This window comes from Panthera onca, chromosome A2 (assembly GCF_046562875.1).
Source record: "Panthera onca isolate mPanOnc1 chromosome A2, mPanOnc1 haplotype 2, whole genome shotgun sequence".
NCBI classification, from domain to species: domain Eukaryota; kingdom Metazoa; phylum Chordata; class Mammalia; order Carnivora; family Felidae; genus Panthera; species Panthera onca.
In genome coordinates this window covers 118,763,012-118,783,786 of record NC_138340.1, presented here as the reverse complement: position 1 = coordinate 118,783,786, position 20,775 = coordinate 118,763,012, and the positions used below count along the sequence as shown (strand labels likewise).

General features: G+C 56.0%; 2 protein-coding genes across 2 annotated transcripts; both read left to right on the top strand.

Moving 5' to 3' along the window:
- Nucleotides 1–4,158: 4,158 nt before the first annotated feature.
- On the top strand, nucleotides 4,159–6,910 carry HOXA10 (homeobox A10). The gene is made up of 2 exons (XM_060632779.3): nucleotides 4,159–5,264; nucleotides 6,471–6,910. The coding sequence occupies exons 1-2, from the start codon at nucleotides 4,301–4,303 to the stop codon at nucleotides 6,743–6,745; spliced, it is 1,239 nt and encodes a 412-aa protein (XP_060488762.1). The 5' UTR covers nucleotides 4,159–4,300; the 3' UTR covers nucleotides 6,746–6,910.
- Nucleotides 6,911–13,104: 6,194 nt separating this feature from the next.
- Nucleotides 13,105–16,415, top strand: HOXA9 (homeobox A9). The gene is made up of 2 exons (XM_060632781.3): nucleotides 13,105–13,891; nucleotides 14,995–16,415. Exons 1-2 carry the CDS (start codon nucleotides 13,312–13,314, stop codon nucleotides 15,231–15,233), a joined length of 819 nt encoding a protein of 272 aa, XP_060488764.1. The 5' UTR covers nucleotides 13,105–13,311; the 3' UTR covers nucleotides 15,234–16,415.
- Nucleotides 16,416–20,775: the final 4,360 nt, after the last annotated feature.

Genomic DNA, 20,775 nt, shown 5'->3' with positions numbered 1-20,775 from the left:
GGGAGCATGAGAAAAGGCCCCAACACTCCCCCATCAGGAGAGAAGGGCCAGTTTAATGGCTGGATTTAGAGAAAAGTTTAAAGTGCGTTGTTGAGGGATAGATTGCACCTGATTAATTCAAAGCAGACACAGCAAATATCCCTGGAAATGCTGACATTCTTAAAGATGAACGAGAAAAGAATGTCATCGCTTACAATAAAAAATATTTTAACTATACAGTAAAGGAGAGAATCAGAGAAGTCCATAATTTTTGTTAAAACAGATATGTGAAAGTAGCGTTTATTTTTCCTCTGTGATGCTACAGCCCAACTCCACAACGGGTCAGTTAATTCTGACCCCGGAAAGCCCTGAGAACAATTTACAGATACAGATTGTTTACTGGCTATCTCAATCTCAGTACCCAGTATTTTTAAAAAGAGGTGTTCTTTGGTAATAACAGTTTGTTATTTCTGGTCATTTGCGAGGGCCTACTCAGGAGGAGTAGGAAGCCGCTCTCTGGTGAAATGCATCGTAATCCTCACCAAAGGGCTTTTTCCACTGGCCTGGCGATTACTTCGGCTCCATGGCCACGGGGAGGGGAAGCGTTATTACCCAGGTAGAAACAGACGATATTTACTCCTAAATAAAACGTGGGCTTTAGGGGCTGCCATATAACCACTACACAGGCCTGGCTGAAGGAAGCAGGCACCGAGAGTTTTAGGTCAAAAGCATCCTGAGGGCGAGAGAGAGAAATTCAGCAGCTGGGAGGGAGGGAGAAGAGGAGAGAAGAAAAGAAGGCAAATGGGTTAGAGGGAAGAGAGTGTCCAGAAGCCTACACATGCTGCAACTAAATCGCTTTTCTTAATCTCTCTCGGGAATGGAGAACCTTGGGAAAGCCCAGGCAATCGATAAACGGAATATTCTATTGAGAAAGTTAACACCTCAGTGTTACAGTCTGGGGAGTGCAGAGGCTTGGGGGCAGTCGGGGATGCTGGGAGCTCCAAGACCAGCTGAAAGGGCAGTAGCCTCTAACTTGAGTTTCTGCTGCGTGGATATCTTCTCGTCCGAACCAGCGGCAGCAGGCCAGTCGGCGCCCCGGCGCGTCGGCAGGCTGTCCATTCCGCTCGGCTTCAGGCTCGGCAAGCCCCAGTGGGGGTGGGGTGGCGGTCCTGGGCCAGAGAAGAACTCTCACATGGGCTTACACACTCCTCATCATCGTCATCCTTTTTTTTTTTTTTTTTTTTTAAGCAAGAAACTCAACATCCCGTTTGGTTTATTGCAAGGGTAGAAAAGACACTGGAGAAAAACATCCAGCTCTCCCAAAGGTCAGTGAAGACCCAAGTGCCAATGCCATGGTCTGAGAGGCTGCAGCAAGCCTTCCACCTCCTCTGAGTCGGCAGCCAAGGGGACCTTCATATAGCAGATGCAGCACCAAGCTGACTTTTGTAACCTTGGTTGGCACCTGCATGCTCTTGGATCTTATCCAGCCTAGAAGCCCATTTGGTCACCCTACAGAGCCCTGACCAGACTAAGCCTGAACTGCCTAGGGCCGGGGCAACCGGCTTGTCTTACCAGTCAAACTGGCAGGGCTGCTGAATTCCAGAGGGTCCTGGAACATACTGGAGGGCCCAAGGAGAAGACTGTGAGGAGTCTGTGAACTCCTTGAGAATGATGGGTCAAATTGTGGGAATGCCCAGATGTGCATTTTTCACAGGATAAGAATCAGAGCTTGGCCTTAGCTTTTCCAAAGGGGCCTTAACTTTCAAAGAGAAAGATAGGTTTAGATCATTGACTTTTCACTTTATTTTCTTAGCCTCTGCCATCTCAAGCATCCTCTCCCATGGCCACTGACCCTTTCCAATCTACAGCCTTGGGAAGTTGCTTTGTGCATTTAGTGGGGAGAGTAACCAAGTCCCGGCCCATTGGCCTGCTGGGACGTGTTCTTTTCAAGGAACCCTCTCCTGTTCTTGGGACCTACTTCACACTCTGCAGAGCTTTCTTGATTGGCATGAGCAGTGCTAAGAGGCAAAGCCCCTTCTCAAGCAGTCCTCAGTTTTGTGGCATTTCCCAGTAGCACTGCTGAGCGCCACAGTCCCAATGCGTTACACCCTCCTGGTGAGTGGGATAAGGACCAAGCCCATCCAGAGAAGGGTCCTAGGTTTCCGAGCTCTAAAGCTTTCCATATGTAAGTTTGTCCATCTCGTGGGCCTAGCCAGATTAGAAATACCTTGGCCTTGTTCGTGGGAAGGAGGTGGGCAGTGAAGGACAGCTCCTGATCTCTCCACACATACTTGATTCGGCTGCGCTGCTACTTCGGCCTCAGGAGCTTGTGGACTGGAAAGAATTAGTTCTCAGACTCTCTCCCCTTCTCTCCCCCTCTCTCTTCTCTCCCTCTGGCCTTCTCTCCTTCTGTGTCTCTCTGTCTTTCCCTATCCCCCTCCTCTGTACCCCCGATGCCCAGTCTGCGGATCCGGTCACCGCCAGGCGCAGGCCAGTTGGGTGGAAGCGGCTAGAGCGCAGCGCAAACTGTGGCGCGGCCGCCCGCGCTGCGGGCGGGCGGAGAGCAGCCACAACAGGCAGATTCCGCAACTGCTTGCATCTCAGAAGCCAGCGTCAGGGCTCTTCCGCCAGCTCTCCCGTGCACCCTCTCTGGGTCTTCTCAGGCTCGGCTTCCTTCTCGGTCTGGGTTCACACCGGGAGGAACAAGGCCAAGTGCCTGGCAAATCACCCGGGATGCAAGGGTCTTTCCCCGCTGCAGGCAGAGGCCTGAGCGGTCTGCTTCCTGGGATCCCGGCGTTTAGCAGCCCCAGTCTAGGCCTCTGCAGGGGCTGGAGCTGGTGCGGCGGGCAGGCCTGGGGCATCCTGGAGAGCTGTAGCCCACCGGCAAGGGGCAAGGCAGAGACCTCCTGGATTCTACTGGATCCGGGCCGGAAAAGGTCGCATTTCCTGAGACATGTAAGAGGCCCACACAGGGGCTAGCGCCCTGGGACAGCAGTTTCCATTGACTGAGAGAGCGTTCCTACGGCCAGGGAAAAAGGAGGCCCCGGTGTCTGCTGAGCAAAGGGCCTGGCCTCCAAATGCTGCTATAACTGGGCCACGAGCCCAGCCCGGGCTTGCCGGGAACGGATTTCCTCACCGCGGGCCTCGTTAAAATGCGCACACCGCGGGAGTGAGGGCTGCCCCAGCCGCGGGTTTGGAGGGGAGGGGGGAAGAGGGGAGGGGACGAAGAGGCAGGAGTGTGGTGACACTGGTTCTAGTCATAACCTCCGAGAGCGTGCGAATGCCAAGGCTAAAGGGAGAGCTTGAGAATTGTACGGCAGAGGTGCTCATCCGCCGCCCCTTCTCCAAGTTTACCCCTCCAGGTCGTCGCCTCCAGTCAAACCCAAGACCCAGAAGAGCAATGTTTCTTTCACTTCCCTGAAACGGCGTTTGAGCTTGGAAGCTACCGGGGAAATGGGGCTATGGGGTGCCTGGACCTGGCTCTGACCTCGGAATAGGGGTAGGGGAGTCTTTCAGCCAAGGTTGCCAGTCGCTTCTACCATCCCCACCCCCCTTCTCTTCCAGCTCACCAGGGTCCACCGACAGCAGCTTCAGAGAAAGCAAGCCAGGTGAGCATACCAGAGACAAAGATCCTAAGTGGATCAACGACTGGCTGGGGAGAGAGTGGGGGTTGAGAAGCCAGGGCAATACATTTGGGGGGAAATTACGTATGGGAATCAAGAAAGAAGTGGCAATAGCCGGCTTCCAGTGCGCTCTGGATCTCGGACACTCTGAGGTTCTTGGTGGCCTTACGGCCAGGTCGGCCACTTGTAGGAGACAGTTCCAGGTCCGGAGCCGAATGGGAAGAGTCTGAGGCCCTACAATAGGCCCGCTTAGTGTTTAGAGTATACGGAGGGCTAGTGGCTAATTCCGAAATAAGAGTGGGGAGCACCCAAGGCGGGCCGGGGTGCGCACCATAAACACCCCACTTGTTAACTGCGCGGGGGCCCAAGGGCCCTTGAAACAGACCCCGCAGGAGGGCTCACGTCCGAGCGTGGGCGGGGCTAGCCCGGGAACCAGGCCCCCCACTAGCCACGTTGGGGCAGCCCCCACAGCTCCTGGCCTTTGGGCTGAGGTATTGGGTGTGCGTCTCCTGGCCCATCAATACAGATTACATATTTATATCAATCGTGGGCTCAGAGGGCGCCCTCGGAGAGCGGCCCCGCGCCTACGAAACCAAACTGGGAGTGGTCGCGCGGAAACTCTGGCTCAGGATTGGCTGCGGGCGCCCGCCGCGGTGCGGGGGGATTGCTAATCGTATTCAGCATGTTTTGCACAAGAAATGTCAGCCAGAAAGGGCTATCTGCTCCCTTCGCCAAATTATCCCACAACAATGTCATGCTCGGAGAGCCCGGCCGCGAACTCTTTTTTGGTCGACTCGCTCATCAGCTCCGGCAGAGGCGAGGCTGGCGGCGGTGGCAGCGGCGCCGGGGGCGGCGGTGGAGGCGGCTACTACGCCCACGGCGGGGTCTACCTGCCACCGGCGGCCGACCTGCCCTACGGGCTGCAGAGCTGCGGGCTCTTCCCGGCTCTGGGAGGCAAGCGCAATGAGGCGGCGTCGCCGGGCGGCGGCGGCGGCAGCGGGGGCCTAGGTCCTGGGGCGCACAGCTACGCGCCCGCGCCTATAGACCTGTGGCTAGACGCGCCCCGGTCGTGCCGGATGGAGCAGCCCGAGGGGCCGCCGCCGCCGCCACCGCCCCAGCAACAGCCACCGCCCCCGCCGCAACCACCCCAACCCCCGCCGCAGGCCACCTCGTGCTCTTTCGCGCAGAACATCAAAGAGGAGAGCTCCTACTGCCTCTACGACTCGGCGGACAAATGCCCCAAAGGCTCCACCGCCGCAGCCGAGCTGGCTCCCTTCCCGCGAGGCCCGCCGCCCGACGGCTGCGCCCTGAGCACCTCCAGCGGGGTGCCAGTGCCCGGCTACTTCCGCCTCTCCCAGGCCTATGGCACGGCCAAGGGTTACGGCAGCAGCGGCGGCGCACAGCAGCTCGGCGCCGGCCCGTTCCCCGCTCAGCCCCCCGGGCGCGGCTTCGACCCGCCACCCGCACTCGCCTCCGGCTCAGCGGATGCAGCCCGGAAAGAGCGAGCCCTCGATTCACCGCCGCCCCCCACGCTGACTTGCGGTGGCGGCGGCGGGGGCTCGCAGGGCGACGAGGAGGCGCACGCGTCGTCCTCGGCCGCGGAGGAGCTCTCCCCAGCCCCTTCCGAAAGCAGCAAAGCCTCGCCCGAGAAGGACTCCCTGGGTAAGCAGGGCGCGCTGAAGGGGCGCAGTCAGGCGGGCAGACAGGCAAGCCGACCCAGAGAAGGGAAAGAGCAGAGAGCCAGGAGTCCGCGCAGCAGCCGGCCGGCCTTGGCCCAAGCTGCAGGCAGGCTGACCTTGTGAACTTGCTTTTTAATATTTGGGCGTGGGGACGCAGTAAAAATTCATGTCCGACTTAGAGCCCCACACCAAGACGTCCTCCGCGCTGGCCTCAGCTCACCCCAATTGGGGCCGAGGACAGGGACAAGCAGCCCCCCTCTCGTGCATGCCCTTCTCCGTGGCCCGGAGCACCCTAAGCCGTGGTCTGGGCCCAGTCTGCGAGGCGCGGCCCACGCGGGGGGAGGGGGAGGGAGGAAAGTGGCTCGCCCGCAGATAGCACGGATGTTTGTAAGGCATCCAAAATAAGCAGCCGCCAGCACCAATAAATAAGCCCATTAACCGGCGAAGTTCGAGTTTACGATCCCCCATGCTTTTTTCAAAGTTGCTGGAGGGGCGGGAATCCTCCTTGCGGGGAGAAGAAAAGGCAAATCCCGCCCGGACGCCGGGGCCCTGAGCTGAGAGTCCGAAAGGGACCATTTCACTTCCCCTGAAACTCGGAATCGCCCAGACTGCACGTCCCTGGCTCCTGGAAGGACGTGAGGGACGGCCCTTGACCCCGAATCAGTTTTTTTGTGCCTTCTCCAGGTCCCAACTGTGTCCTTGTCCCTCTCCTCATTGGGCCTTAGGCAATCAGGGGACTGGAGTGAGACACAAACGGCCCCCCTCCCTTCCAAGTAGGCACCCATGCCCCCTGCCTGGGGGCTGCAGGAAGTGCTTGTCTGCCTTGGGGCGAGAAGCAGAGAAAGGCGTTAAGTTCAAGCAGTACAGCCTGCCGTACAGCAGCAGGCTTTCCTTCTTTCGTTCTGGGAGCGCCTGGGCAGCTTTATGTTAAAACAGGTGTTTGGGGGAAAGTGGAGGGACATGTGAGCTGGGAGGGTAGGTGTAGATTGAAGGCCCTGTCCATTTTGCACATGCCTGTTGGAGGAATGCTCTTCTTGAGCAAGCTAAAGGGGGGGGGGGGGGGACGGCCGCAAAACTCTGTGTGACTTAGGGCATCCCTCTCATGGCAGAGAAGTCCCAAATTCACCCCTGCGCACAGCCTAGCCTGGCCCCGATTTAACCTTCCCCTCTTTATTCTCTTGAATGCCAGGCAATTCCAAAGGCGAAAACGCAGCCAACTGGCTCACAGCAAAGAGCGGCAGGAAGAAGCGCTGCCCTTACACTAAGCACCAGACGCTGGAGCTGGAGAAGGAGTTTCTGTTCAACATGTACCTTACTCGAGAGCGGCGCCTAGAGATCAGCCGCAGCGTCCACCTCACGGACAGACAAGTTAAAATCTGGTTTCAGAACCGCAGGATGAAACTGAAGAAAATGAACCGAGAAAACCGGATCCGGGAGCTCACAGCCAATTTTAATTTTTCCTGATGAAGCTCCAGGCAACGCCGTTTTTTTTTCCCCGCTGCCAGAGAGCCGTTCTCCTCCCTCTGTCTTCGGCCTCTGCCCAGGAACTCGCACCTGTGCCGGAGCCCCATTCCTCCCTCCCACACTCGCCATCTCGCTGGCCGTTACATCTGTGCAGGGCTGGTTTGTTCTGACTTTTTGTTCCTTTGTTTGCTTGGTGCTGGTTTACTTGTTTTCTGGGGGAAAAAGCCATATCGTGCTAAATTTCTAGAGAGAGAACTATTATCCTGAAGTGTCGAGCGGCGACTGGGCTGGTTTGCTGTCTCGGGGTTCCTCTGCTGGAAATGGCTCCGGTCCTCCCGGTGGAGCTGGTTTCCTGCGGGGGCGGGCAAACCTAGCCGGAAGGCCGAGGTCCCATTGTAGGCGCTGAGGTGTCTGGCCTGAGGTCAATGGTGCAAGGAGCCGCCACCGGGCTCGCCTGCCTGGAGTGCTGGGCTGTGTTTAATCAGGGGACACAGGCCCCTGGGTTTCTTTTTTCTTTCTTTCTTTCTTCCTTGGCAAAGAGAAGGGCTTACAGGCATGGACATGCAGGCTGGCAAAAGGGCTTGACTTTGGCTGATTAAAAAATTGAGAGTAAGAAAGATTAATCTTTCCTTCCTCTGTAAGATATCCCAGCTTTAAAAGGAAAAAAAGAAAAAGAAAAAGAAAAAAAAAAAAGAGCAACCAGGAGAAGGAAACTTCTCTTCCAGTTTGTGTTAGTCTTGCATTGTGGGACTAAATTATTTCACTTACCTCTGAATTTCCATATCCTTCTGCCTGTAGATAAATAACCTAAGGTAGTTTTGTTTATGCGTGCGGATTTAGTGGGGGTTTTTTTGTCATTAAGTAATTGTTACCACTGGTAACACACGACAAGCACACCGCAATTCTCCCTGTCTTGTGGAGAGTTTTCTTTCTCATTTTCTTTTTTCTTCTTCCTCTTTCTTTTTCCTTTCTAAAATTCATAGAACCCAAGGAGGGCTGGGGCAAGCGGAATAGACTAGAGAAGGGAGACTTTGTTTGGGTTTCCTTTATACTGTGAAGTTACATGCATAAAAGGGTCAAACCTGTAGGTGCAGAAAAAGAAAAATTATAAATACAAATCTGTATAAATGTCTATTATTATGAAAAATTGCCAATCTTGTTTTATGCAAATGCATTCTATCGTTATTATAAATGTTAGTTCTAGCTCTATTTACTTCTAATCTTAAATCAGAATAAATTAATATTGTAATGCTGCTGTGCGTGGAAAAAAGACGATGTTTATGTTCTTATAGAAGAATAAAAGCTGTGGAATGAAGCTTTTTAATTTTACCTCTTTTTTTGACTTCTTATCTTCACCTTCCACTTTATCCCGGCCACCACTTTTACAACAGGAGGACTAGCCCGCGCCCCCTGCAATTACTTTAGGCATCTATTTAAATATTACCTAGACGGTCGTAATTTGTCTGGGCCCTATAGCCCTGGTGCCGTAAGGTTTGTCGGCTTTTGTTCAGTTTTATGACTTGCTAGTATATCTGGATTGTGGCTGTCTTGGACCAGTGGTTTCAGTTGCGAGGGGAGCTGCATAGACAGAGGAAGCCAAACAGGATTTCTTTCGGGAGCCCCAGGGAGGCTCGCAGACGCCGGTTGTTTTGTGGGTCCCCTGGTCCCAGATGACCCCCAGCCTAAGAATCCGGGGAGCAGGCTGGGCCAAGAGCGCGTCACTAGCGTCCGCGGCAGCAGTTAGGTAGACTGCTGCTGGCTGCATGGCCCCCTCCCCCAGCATGGCCTCCCCCACCTGGTCGCCCTCCTCGGGGCCACGCGTTTCCTGCTCGCGGGAGGTGGGGGGGGGGGGCGCGACGGCAGGGGGAGGGGGCGCGGGAGCGCCCCGGCTGGCTGGCTGGCTGGGAGGGAGAGAGGGGGAGAGCGAGTGGCGGGGAGCGAGCCGCCGGAGGCCGAGACCAGACTGGGAGCCGGGCTGCGTGCCGACCCTGGCGCTTTCGAGTTGCTCGGGGCTGCCGCAGCTCGGCGCGTGCTCGCTGAGAAGCAAGATTTGGGAAACGAGCACGCACACTGCTCGCTCTCCTCTCTTCTCGCGTTCTCCTCTCCTTCCATTTTCCTCTCTCTCCTTTACCTTCCTTCCTTCCCTCTTCCAGGTTTACCTTACCGGGGCCGGTGGCTTCTCCCTCCGTGATGCCTTAGCGGTAGCGCCGCTCACACAGTGGCAGCGCAGGCGCAGGTTGGCAAGGGGTGGGGGTGGGGGGGGTTCGGCCGGGCGCGATCGCAGGGTTCTCCCTTTGGCGGCGGCAGTGGCGGCGGCAGCGGCGGGCGAGGCAGCCCCGCGCGGGCAGCACCAGAACTGGTCGGTGATTTAGGTAGTTTCCTGTTGTTGGGATCCACCTTTCTCTCGACAGCACGACACTGCCTTCATTACTTCAGTTGAAATCGTCTCCAGGTACCTGTGCGCGCGGGGGCCGGGCCGGGCGGGGCATCCAGGCCCTGGTCGTGCCAGGCCTGCGGTGGCAACCTTGGCTTTTCCCCGTGCAGGAGCCGCGTCCCTGCCTCCTTCTCAGCGCTTTGTCAGGCTGCTGGCTTCACCTCCCACCCCGTGCCCACCTGGCCCCGAGCAGGTATGGTCAGGTTAGCTACTCCTTGGCGGACGCCGGGGGCGTGGTAGGAATTCTGGGCCCTGAGCCATTCAAGGTCAGGGGCGCACGCTTCCATCCTGGGCCTCCCCCCACTCCAGGCCTGTGCCTGGCCAGGGATCCTGCCATTCTCCTGCAAGGCTGGGATACTACCAGTCCCAATCCAGGGTCGAGATCAGGAAAGATCCCTTTGAGAGAGACTCAGGCCAAACTAGGAGGGACAGGGCGGAAAGGGGCTGGGATCCTGGCCTTGTCACTTACCCTTCTTTCTGTAAGCTGCCCTCGGCTCCCAGGAGTCGCCTTTGACTCTTCCTTTTCTTCCTCGCTTCCTTCCTCTTTTTGCTTTTTTGTTTTTTCCCTTCCTTTACTTCTTCCGTCTTCCCTTGCCTTTATTTTTCTTTCATCTTCAGTCTCTCTGTGCCTACTTTTCTATCTCTACCACCTCGCCTCCCTAGCTCTAACTCCGGGAGGGACCCAGGGCTGGTTTGGGGAGAGTCTGGGGCTGGGGACTTATTTTTCTCTGCGCGCTCAAGTTGTGGTCGGAATCTGCCAAGGAAGGGCTTGCGTGGGACAGCTGTCCAGGGCTGTGGATCTGGGCCTGGTGTGGTGCTGCACAGACAAGGCCTCGGTTATGATCACGACCGGATGGCGGCGGCCTTGCGTTCTTACTCTGCGGATTGGCAACCGCAGCCTAAGAGATCCGATTAGAGGGCATTGGCGGCGTTTTTGTGTGCCCACACCAAGGGCAAGGAGGCTCTCCCTACCCTAACTGGGCACCTGAGGCTGGGACCTGTGCTGAGGCCCAGCCAAGCTATGTGGAGCCTGGCTACGCAGGGAATTCCGCCTGGAAGCTTCCTCGAGTCTCCTGGGCCTGCAGGTCCCAGCTCAGGCTTTAGCGGCGGTAAGGGAACCCTGGTAGGGCAAAGATTGGTTGCCTGTTTGCCAGTAGCTTCTGTCAGGTTCAGAGTCTGTTAGATATGGCATCCTTGTGCAGAAAGGTGCTGGAGGCAGGGACCCTTCCAGCTCTAGTCTGTTTCAAATAATAGCAGAAAGAAATCCTAAATTCCAGAACCATTGTAATACAAACTTGAGCCCTTGTTCCAAGTTGTAGTCCACCATTGGAAGCCAGTTGAATCCTTACGGAACTGAAAACAACTTTCGTCCCTCCCTGGCTCCCAAACACACACACACACACACACACACACACACACACACACACACGCCATCAGACTCATGCCCACCAAGCTTTGAGTCCCCACCCTGCTCCAGCTGCAGGAGCTGTTTCCATTGCTCTGCCTGCGGTCCTGTTATCTGAAAGGCCGGCACACTGCTTTCCCCTCAACTCCTCTGTGCTATTTTCTGGACCAGAGTATTGGATTTGTTTTGGAGGCCAAGGTTTTAGAACTCTCAGGCGAAAAGAGATGGTTTGTAATTATACCCATTTGTTATTTTTTTATACACACGCAGTCCCTTTCATTTCCAAAAAAAAAACTGACTCAAAAGCCTGAATATTTTCTCCCCAAATCTCTGGGCTGAAAGGGGATAACGTTAGGGTTTTTTTTGTTTTTTTTGTTTTTGTAATTTTTCTCACCGTCTAGGCACAAGTAAGTACTGATGAACATTCAGCGCCTGCTGATTATGTAGTAACTGCCCTATTCTGGGGGCTAAAGCCATTTAAAGGAAGAGCCTTTTTGTTTTAAAAAATATACTAGTAATAATTTGTGTCTTCTCTGGGCACAAAAAGTCGAAAAAACAACAAGGCGAGTCCAGCCTTTTCGCAGACAATTACAATTAGGAGCGAGGTTTCCTCTAGGGTTAATATTTCTTAATGAAAATCTTCATGAAAATCTCAGAGGCACCGCGAACCGCCCGATATTTGGGACACACCGGGCCGCGGTGGGGGTGGGGATAACGCGGAGGAATTTACAGGGAAAGGAAAATATTAGGGGGGAGGAGGCTGAGGCGACCAGGACCAGCCACGTCGTCGGAGTTCACTGTGTCGGCCACTTCCCTCTTCCGGCGCGGGCGGATAAAGGGGCACCCAGTTGGTCTCTGCCTGGCGTCTCAGCCTCGCCCCGAGGCAGAGCCTGGCATTTGAGGGTCCCGTTAGGGACAGGGATGTACAGGGTTTGGGGGAGGATTACTGGAACTGTTGGGGAGAATGAAGGCAGAAAAGGGGATGGAAGCGCCCTCGCCGCCTGCCCTAGCCGCCAGGGAAGTGGGTTAATGAGAAACACACTCTTGCAGGCACAGTGTTCACACGTGAATTTAATTACCCCGTTTTTAGGAGTCGCTGCTTTCCGTTCGGATTTGGGGGTGGGTATTTTCTTCCAACTAACAGAGGCAGAGGCCTTTTAATTTACCCCTTAAAGACTCTAAGGGGTGAGAAATACCTTCCTCAATTTGGCCAAGCTAAAGGATGGGATTAAAGTCAATGCCCCGTGCCCCTCCCCGTTTTAATTTCTAGCCCTGGACTTGAGCTGCCGTGGCCTAGCTTTGGGCCTTGTGACTCTGCAGAGTCGTCTGGCCTGGTGGAAACCGAGGGGGGAACACGGACAGTGGCAAGGAAGGAAGGAAGGAAGGAAGGAAGGAAGGAAGGAAGGAAGGAGCGAACCCTGAAGAATTCATACTGGGCCCCGAGGCCAGCCGCTCTGGTGCGGGCCTCCCAGCTACTGGAGCCGCGCGGTCTCATTGGAGGCACTACCTTCTCCAAAGCCGATCTCTCCTTCCACTGAGGCTGCCTCGTGTTTTTTTCGCAGCTCGGGTTTGGGGAGTGCGACAAAGCCTGAAGAACTCAGCGTGAGGGCCTTCGAGGTCGGGGCACAGTGTTGGGTCGCCTGCTGCGTCTGCCTGGGGATCCTGATTCCCGGCTGACAACAAGCAGAGAGCGGGGGCGCGGGGTTGGGAGCGAACCCCGCGGCACAACCAGGCCCTCCAACCGTTGGCCTCGGGGACAGCTGGCCGCTCCTCGGTGGGGCGCTCGCTGGAGGCGCAGCGGCAAATTTGGGAGCTGCCCGAGCGCCCGGAGATCCAATCGGGCAGATTTCAGGGCCCCACAATAGGCGGTGCCCCACTCAGAGGCCTGTCCCTGCCCAGCGCGCTCGGGCAGGGGCGGCGGTGGCTCGATTGGGACGGATACTGCGTTGAATTTGACTTTTCGCGGCCGGCCCGGGGTAAACTCGCATCTCCGGGGACTGCAGGAATTATTTACAGGGAGCTCGCCAACCAAACACAACAGTCTAATTTAACCTTTCCAAGTCCTCGTAAATTTTTACAGCTGGGAGCCACGGCGAAGCAAACGAATCTGTTGGTCGTTCCCAACTTCCCACCAGCCTGTGTGGCTTCTGAAACAATAACTCCTTATGAAATATCATAAATATAGATTTAAATACAGTAGAGCGAGAATGCGATTTGGCTGCTTTTTTATGGCTTCAATTATTGTCTAATTTTATGTGAGGGGCTCCACTGGCCGCACTCGCACGCGGGACCCGCGCCTTGCTGATGGCGTGATTAATTGTGATATAAAATAGTCCGCTTAAGAAGTGTGTGTCTGGTGGTGGCGGTGGGAGGGGAGGAGAGTACAGAGGCAAGGCCAGATTTGATCTTTTAATCTTCGTTGGCCACAATTAAAACAAACCCGATCGTGGAGCGCCGCGATCCCTTTGCATAAAAACATATGGCTTTTGCTATAAAAATTATGACTGCAAAACACCGGGCCATTAATAGCGTGCGGAGTGATTTACGCGTTATTGTTCTGCCGGGCGGGCACGTGACGCGCGCGGCCAATGGGGGCGCGGGCGCCGGCAACTTATTAGGTGACTGTACTTCCCCCCCCCCTCCCCGGTGCCACCAAGTTGTTACATGAAATCTGCAGTTTCATAATTTCCGCGGGTCGGGCCGACCGGCCAGGCGCGGGGCACAGCGATGGCCACCACCGGGGCCCTGGGCAACTACTACGTGGACTCGTTCCTGCTGGGCGCCGACGCTGCGGACGAGCTGGGCGCTGGCCGCTACGCGCCCGGGGCCCTGGGTCAGCCTCCCCGGCAGGCCACCGCGCTGGCGGAGCACCCCGACTTCAGTCCGTGCAGCTTCCAGTCCAAGGCGGCGGTGTTCGGCGCCTCGTGGAACCCGGTGCACGCGGCGGGCGCCAACGCGGTGCCCGCTGCAGTGTATCACCACCACCACCACCACCCCTACGTGCACCCCCAGGCGCCCGTGGCGGCGGCGGCGCCGGACGGCAGGTACATGCGCTCCTGGCTGGAGCCCACGCCCGGCGCGCTCTCCTTCGCGGGCTTGCCCTCCAGCCGGCCTTACGGCATTAAACCTGAACCACTGTCCGCCAGAAGGGGTGACTGTCCCACGCTTGACACTCACACTTTGTCCCTGACTGACTATGCTTGTGGTTCTCCTCCAGTTGATAGAGAAAAACAGCCCAGTGAAGGCGCCTTCTCCGAAAACAATGCTGAGAATGAGAGCGGCGGAGACAAGCCCCCCATCGATCCCAGTAAGTGTCTCCTCCCTTCAGGCCGGCCGCCGCCTCCACGCCGGCCACCAGGATCTGCCAGCCCTTCAGCTTTCTCTTGAGCCTGCCTTCGCCTGCGCTGGGAGCCTCTTGAGCAGGGGCCGGGAACCAGAAGTTGCTGTTTACGATGCCTCGGATGGGGCCCCAAGTCCAGGGAGCAATGACAAGCTGGTCGCCGGGTTTCGGGGGGAGGGGAGGCGGCTGCCGCCGAGAGAGAGAGAGAGAGAGAGAGAGAGAGAGAGAGAGAGAGAGAGAGAGAGAGAGGCGGGCGCTGCTGGCCGAGCCAAGACCAGCAGCCCCTCTTCCTGGCTGCCCGGTACCAGGACAGCAATACTTTGGGCCGTTCTTCGAAAGCAGCTCGGCAGAGAGAATCTTTTGTGCGGCTAGATGTCCTGGAGCGGCGGCAGCAACTGCAGCCTAGACGCTGGAGAAGACGGGCCGATTCCTTCCACTTCTTGCCTTCAGCCAGTGGTGGCGTAAATCCTGCCCAAGATGAGGCTGTAGGAGACCGGGCCACGAGGGTCCCCGTGCAAGATTATTCAAATAAAGTGGAGAAGTGATCAACGCCCTCGGGGCGCCTAGGGGCGCCAGGCCGGCTGCCCAGCTCTCACGGCCTTCCAGAGAGGTCAAAGGAGTGGGAAAAGTAGAAGGAAAGGTGGGGAAGGCGAGAGAGAGCGCGCGCGCGCGTGTATTAGTGAGAGGGAGAAGAGAATATTAATGCTGCACGAACACAGGGCAGGGTGGTTTCGCCCTGCCTGGCAAGAGGAAGATCTATTTCCAAATTTCACTCTTTGCCCTAAGTGCAGAGGGTGGGAAGGAGAGGAAAAGGACAGGAGGACAGAGGAAGAGAAAAGAGGGCCTCTGAAGGGAGGGGGAAGCTGAGGTTTTACTGCGTGCAATTGTAAGTGACCGTTCCTCTGTCTGTCTGCCACCGTTCCATTGTGTCGGAGGTCCGGCAGCCTTCCCTAACCAATTCAGCAGCGCCCTGCACTTTGGCGGGAGACCCTAGGAGGTTCCCTGGCCCCCAGCGGAGGGGGGTGGGTAGTGCTTCTCCTCCTCCTAAATCCCGTCTGTCTCCCTCGCAGGCAACCCGGCTGCCAACTGGCTCCACGCGCGCTCCACGCGCAAGAAGCGCTGTCCCTACACGAAACACCAAACGCTGGAACTGGAGAAAGAGTTTCTGTTCAACATGTACCTCACCAGGGACCGCAGGTACGAGGTGGCCCGACTGCTCAACCTCACCGAGAGGCAGGTCAAGATCTGGTTCCAGAACCGCAGGATGAAAATGAAGAAAATCAACAAGGACCGAGCAAAAGACGAGTGATTCGACTGGAGTTCATTTAGAAAAGAGAGCGCGAGCTAGAGAGAAAGAGAAAGGACTGCCCGTCGTCCCCTTCTCCCACCCCCATCCCACCCCAGCCTCCACCACCCCGCACAAAGCGGCTCTAAACTCCAGGCCTCATCTCCCCCTGGCAGACCCGGCTCAGGCTGGTTCCTCAGCCTGCCGCTTTCAAGGAGGAGGTATTGTAAGCTTTCCATTTTCTATAAGAGGAAAAAAAGGTGTGTGTGGGGGGGGGAGAGCATTAGTGCTGATGGCTGTGTGTGCTAGCTTGTATATATATTTTTAAAAATCTACCTGTTCCTGACTTCAAACAAACAAACAAACAAACAAAAAAAAAAAAAACTACCTTTTTGTAATGCACAACTGTTGATGGCGAGCTGTATAGTTTTTAGTCTGTGTAGTTAATTTAATTTGCTCTTTGTGCGGCAGAGTGATCTGCCCAGATACTTGAACACTGTGTTTTATTGTGGTAATTATGTTTTGTGACTCAAACTTCTGTGCTGGGTGATGCACCCGTTGTGATTGTGAAAGCTAGAAAATTCAATTTCAACTCAGGTTGTTGATGAGGGAGAAAAACAGTTGCATAGAGTATAGCTCTCGGTAGTGAAATATGTCTTCTGTATAACTAGGCTGTTAACCTTTGATTGTAAGCTAGCTGTAAGGATTTCCCAGTGAAGTAAAATTTTAAAAGAAAGAAAGTGTTCTCCAGGATGCACAGATTCATGGGTTTTCTCCTCTTTTGAAATGTGGGCATTTTAGTCTCTACATACTCTATAGACCTGTCTTATCCATTGTATATATAATCCACATATTAAAGAAAAATTAATCAGACAAGCTTGCATATGGTTCTTGCACCGGATGAACATGGAGGAAATTCGGAGCTATACATATGTGCAGAAGGTTACTACCTATGGTTTACATTTAATTTTAGTCGGGGGGAAAATGAATGCTTATTGTAATGGAGTTAATTTTATTGATAATAAATTATACACTATGAAACCGCCATTGGGCTACTGTAGATTTGTATCCTTGATGAATCTGGGGTCTCCATCGGGCTCAACATACACTGTATATTTTGCAATAGTTACCTCAAGGCCTACTGACCAAATTGTTGTGTTGAGATATTTAACTTTTTGCCAAATAAAATATATTGATTCTTTTCTATTTATTGCGGGTCAGCTCGTTGCACCTTCTTCTCTGGGACAGGGGAGCGTGGGGGAGAGTCTCTGGGTGGGGGCCGGGCCGGACTGGGGTGGAGGAGGACAGAACCCCGGTTTTACCTCTGGCCGGCTTTTAGAGCGGGAACCTGCTGGGCTTCGCTCCCACTGGGGCCAGCTGCCTGGCGGCGCAAGCAACCGAGGAAGGCTAGGAAACAAGGGGAGGCGAGGCCCGGCTCCTGGTTTTGACCTGTCCCTTTTGCCGGGAGGCCCAGAGGCCTCTGAGGGGCCGGGCTGCAATCCCAGTATCTTTGTCCAGTAGCAGTGAAAGGCCACTCTTTGCTCCGGGCGCCCCGAGAAATTTCCGCAGCCGTGGTCCACTGAGACTCCCGGAGCCTTCCCCTGGCATTGTGGGGGGGAGGGGTGGGGGAGGGCAAGGAACAGGAGGGCAGGACCGAGAGCTGAAGGGCCTGCCTCCTGAGGAGTCTCCGAGGAGAAACAGGAGCCCGACTGCCCCGACGCGGCCGCCAGGACAGACATTTGGGGGCTCTCAGGGGACCCAAGCCTTGCGCCCCCGCACCTCCGCGTCCTGTCAAGCTGGCCCAGGGGATTCTGGGACCTGCCCTACGCTCCCCTCCCAAGCACAAGTCCTGACAGAGGCAGGGCCTAGGCAGCCGACGAGCCTGAAGCGCCATAAAAGAAAATGAGGGCTGTTACCGTTTATGGGGTGTAAAAGGCTGCGGGGGGAATGGCTCCAACTTCGGAGGCCCAAGCGCCTTATAGATGTGGCCAGAGGGTTCAGCCTAGTCTCCCCGCATTCTTTTCTCGCTCTCCCCGCCCTCCCCCCACCACCCCGAGACTTCTGGAAAGTTATCTGTGTCCTGATGCGTAAAGGGGGAACCAGGGCACCGGAGGATGGGGCTTCCCCTCGCGCCCCCACCCCCACCCCGCCGCCAGGTTGGGACGCCCTCTGTTGTTGCAGACAGAAGGAACTTCAAAGAATGGGCAGTTAAGGGTGTGCCATAAAGGCCGGGTCTGCGAACTGTCTGGAATTCGGCCCTTAATGAGTTTACAACTGTCCAGCCCCAATTAAGATTTTCCACCAAAGCCCTTTCATTTGTTTGCTCTGTCTGCAGCCGATAAAGCGGCTGCGGAAACAGCTCTTTTATGGGCACTGCCCTCTCGGCAGCGTAGATTCCGGGCTCCATGCACACTCCCCAGGGACAGGGCCCTCGCCTAGCTTTGGGATAGGGTGCCCGGCCCGCGGCGCCAGCGGACGAAGTTCAGGCCGCGCTGCTGGGGCTGCAGTGCCCAGATTCGGCCAGCAGATGGCAGTATGGCTCCACGCAAGAGGAGCCCGCGCCGCCATCTCCCGCCGCCGCAACCCTGGGAAGTTCCTAAGATGTCGACTTGACGCTAGCCTTTCTCGAATGGGAGCCCCAGATTTGAATGAACTGCGGTCGTATATTTTCTGTGCTGCTCACGCCCGGCCGGAAACCTCGCTGGGAAACAAGCAAGCGGTGGGGCTTGCCGGACCTGCACCGTTCCCTCCCCTGTTTCTTTCCCGGATTCCGGAGGCCTGTCGCTGCGTGGCTGCAGCCGTCCCGCGGCTGCGGGGCTATCGCTCCAGGCGCGGGGGTGGTTCTAGGGTCATCGTCCCCAGCCCAGGACAAGCCTCGGGGCAGCGCAACGCTCGGAAAGCCCGGTTGACCAGCGGACAGACGCAAGGACTAAGGCCTACAGACCCGGGACTCGGTGACCCCCCCCAGAGGGTGTGCACAGGGCGCATACCTTGGCCAAGGGCCCGGCGGCGGCCGGGGGAGGCTCCCTAACGCTGCGCCCCGGTACAAAGCCCTGTGAGCCAGCACCCGCAGGAGAGCCAGGACCCCAGGACCCGGGCTGCATAAGTGACAATAAAATTTGGCGGCTGAATATGGGGAGGGGGGGAGGCATTCTGGTGACTTTCCAGTGTGGGTTTAGCGGTTAAGTTGCGCGGGATGGGGAATCCCTGGGAGCAGGCACACCGGGAACTGTTTTGATTGTTCTAAAATAAATGCAATATTTAAAATAATTATAACAACATATCCTAGCTCCAGAATGGGAGCTCACGTCGTGAAAGCTGCCCTTGGTTTCTCTCGCCACCGGATCTTTTTTTTTTTTTTTTTTTTTTTTTTTGGCAGTGGAGCTGCTTAGGCTACTCCGGTTTCCCCTGCTCAGGAGGCGAGGCGGAGGGAGGGGACCCCAATCTAGGCCCAGCCTATCCCGGACCCTGGGCGGGGAACACGCCCCGGAACCTTCCAGGAGGCGGCCACGAGTTGCGGGTGCGAGGATCAGCCCCTGGTGCAGAATGCTTTCAGAGGGAACACGCAAAGCAAACAGAGAACAAACACTTCGAAGCACCCCGGAGCCCTGTGAACACGCCACGCGGTGTATTTATTTGGGTTGTAATAGTCTCTGCCAAGCCCACAAAATGTTTACAATCTGCATCTCCGCGCGGTACACGCTGTAAAACTGGCGACTGGATTTTGGCTGACAGATCTCCTGAGCGTTTCTCTCTCCTTCTCTCTCTTCCTCCCTTCCTCCCTCCCGGCCGTCCCTCTCCTCTCTTTTTCTCCATTTATATACACACGTTGGTATTGAAGACACACGCCCTCATTATCTTTCCTCCTATAATACGCAGTATTTCACAGCATCCGATTGTAAGAAGGGTTTTGTAGCTTCCCCGAGAGCCGCCCGTGGCCATGTAGCCAAGCTGCAGATACAAAGCTCGATTTATGTAACTACAAATAAATGGCGAAGGAGCAGATCGGTGGCCACCGCTTCTCTCCACCGAGTATGGAGGCCCCAGGTAGGTGCCGGCCGGTCGAGATCTCAGAGGCCTCCCGGACAGCCACGCGGGGCCTTTCTTGCCCTTGGCCGGCTGGTGGCTGGGAGGCGGCTCTCCCGCCCGGCTGCCTGGGAAGCGCTTCCCTGTTAGCCGCGCAAACAAAACCCCCCGCGTCAGCCCCAGCTCGTTTGCACTCGTCGGGGATGGATTTGTCCCCGCGCCGCGACCGGGGATTGCTCAGTGGATGAAGAACGGATGCGCAGCTCGCGCGAGGGGCGCGGGTGGAAACGTTCAGACACGCAAATCGCCAGTCACCAGACCTGAGACAGGCTCCCTTCGCAACCCCAGGGCTGGCCTTAACATTCTTAGCTGGATTTAAATATTGAGGACTGTTTGGGAACAAGAAGCAAGGGAAATACATTCTGTCTGGTAGGGAGGAACCCAGCTCCATGAGAGCGGTGAGGGGGGAAAAAATGCTTTTTTGTAAAGACAGCTCGGCTGATGAGAAACCCACCTACACGTGCCTGCTCCAGGCCGAGCGTCAACGAGTATTTCTGTGAATATTATCACATATAACCCAGTGCATTTGTGTCTTTTCAGCCAAATAAGTAGGAAACCAATGGCTGGAGAACACACGATTATAAGGGGCCCTTACTGAAAGCCTGACTTTGGCCTTTCCGTTTTAAAACCCTGCCCCAGAAGGCAGGAGGAGAGAGAGGAGCCCGGAAACGAAAGAAAAAATTCTGCACCCGCGGGACTCGGCCCAGTTGGCTGACTTGGGCCCAGAAAGGCCAAGGCCTTGCCGGCGGTATCTGGATTCTCCTTGGCCCCAGCCGAGGGGCAGCGCGTCCTGCCAGGACCGTTTGGACCTGCGCCGGACCTGCGCTGGGCAGGGATGAGCCTGTGGCGTGGGCTCTCAGCCCTCTTGCGTTCCTTCCCGCGCTCCCTGAAATCTCTCCCCACTCGGTCTGGGTCATCTCACTTCAGGGCAGGTTTTACTCTAAACGCCATCGCTGTCTGCCGCTCCAGCCGCCCGAGTCTAGACAGACGGCGGCGGCGGCGGCGGGGCCCGGTCTTTCTCTTTGCATCTTGCTCCGTGTCACCCGAGGAAAAATTTATTGGTCTAAAGCTGTCTAATTCCGCCTCTTTGATCTCCTAGCTTTCTTGCTTGCTTCGTCTTCCTTTAACTTTCTTATGTTTTTATTTCCTGCCAGAAAGCGATGCTATTTGGAATATTTGATGTTTCTTCCCTTCCCATGTTACATCCTCCGTTCTCCAATCCAGACACGTTATCATCCTGATGCTTCAAAAAGGGCATCCCCGGATATTGCCCCCCCCCCCACAGCCCTTGTACCCCCAGGGGAAACCAGCAGGCGCCCACCTGCCCGGACAGCCCCTGCCTCCCCACCCACTCCCCTGGGCAGTCCATTAGGGCAGGAGCTGGGACTCCGTTGCATCCGGGTCTGGACCCCCTGGTTGCCTTTTGTGCTCCTGGGACCCCCTGAGAGGGTGCAGTGAAGGGGGGGTGGCCTGGACTCTC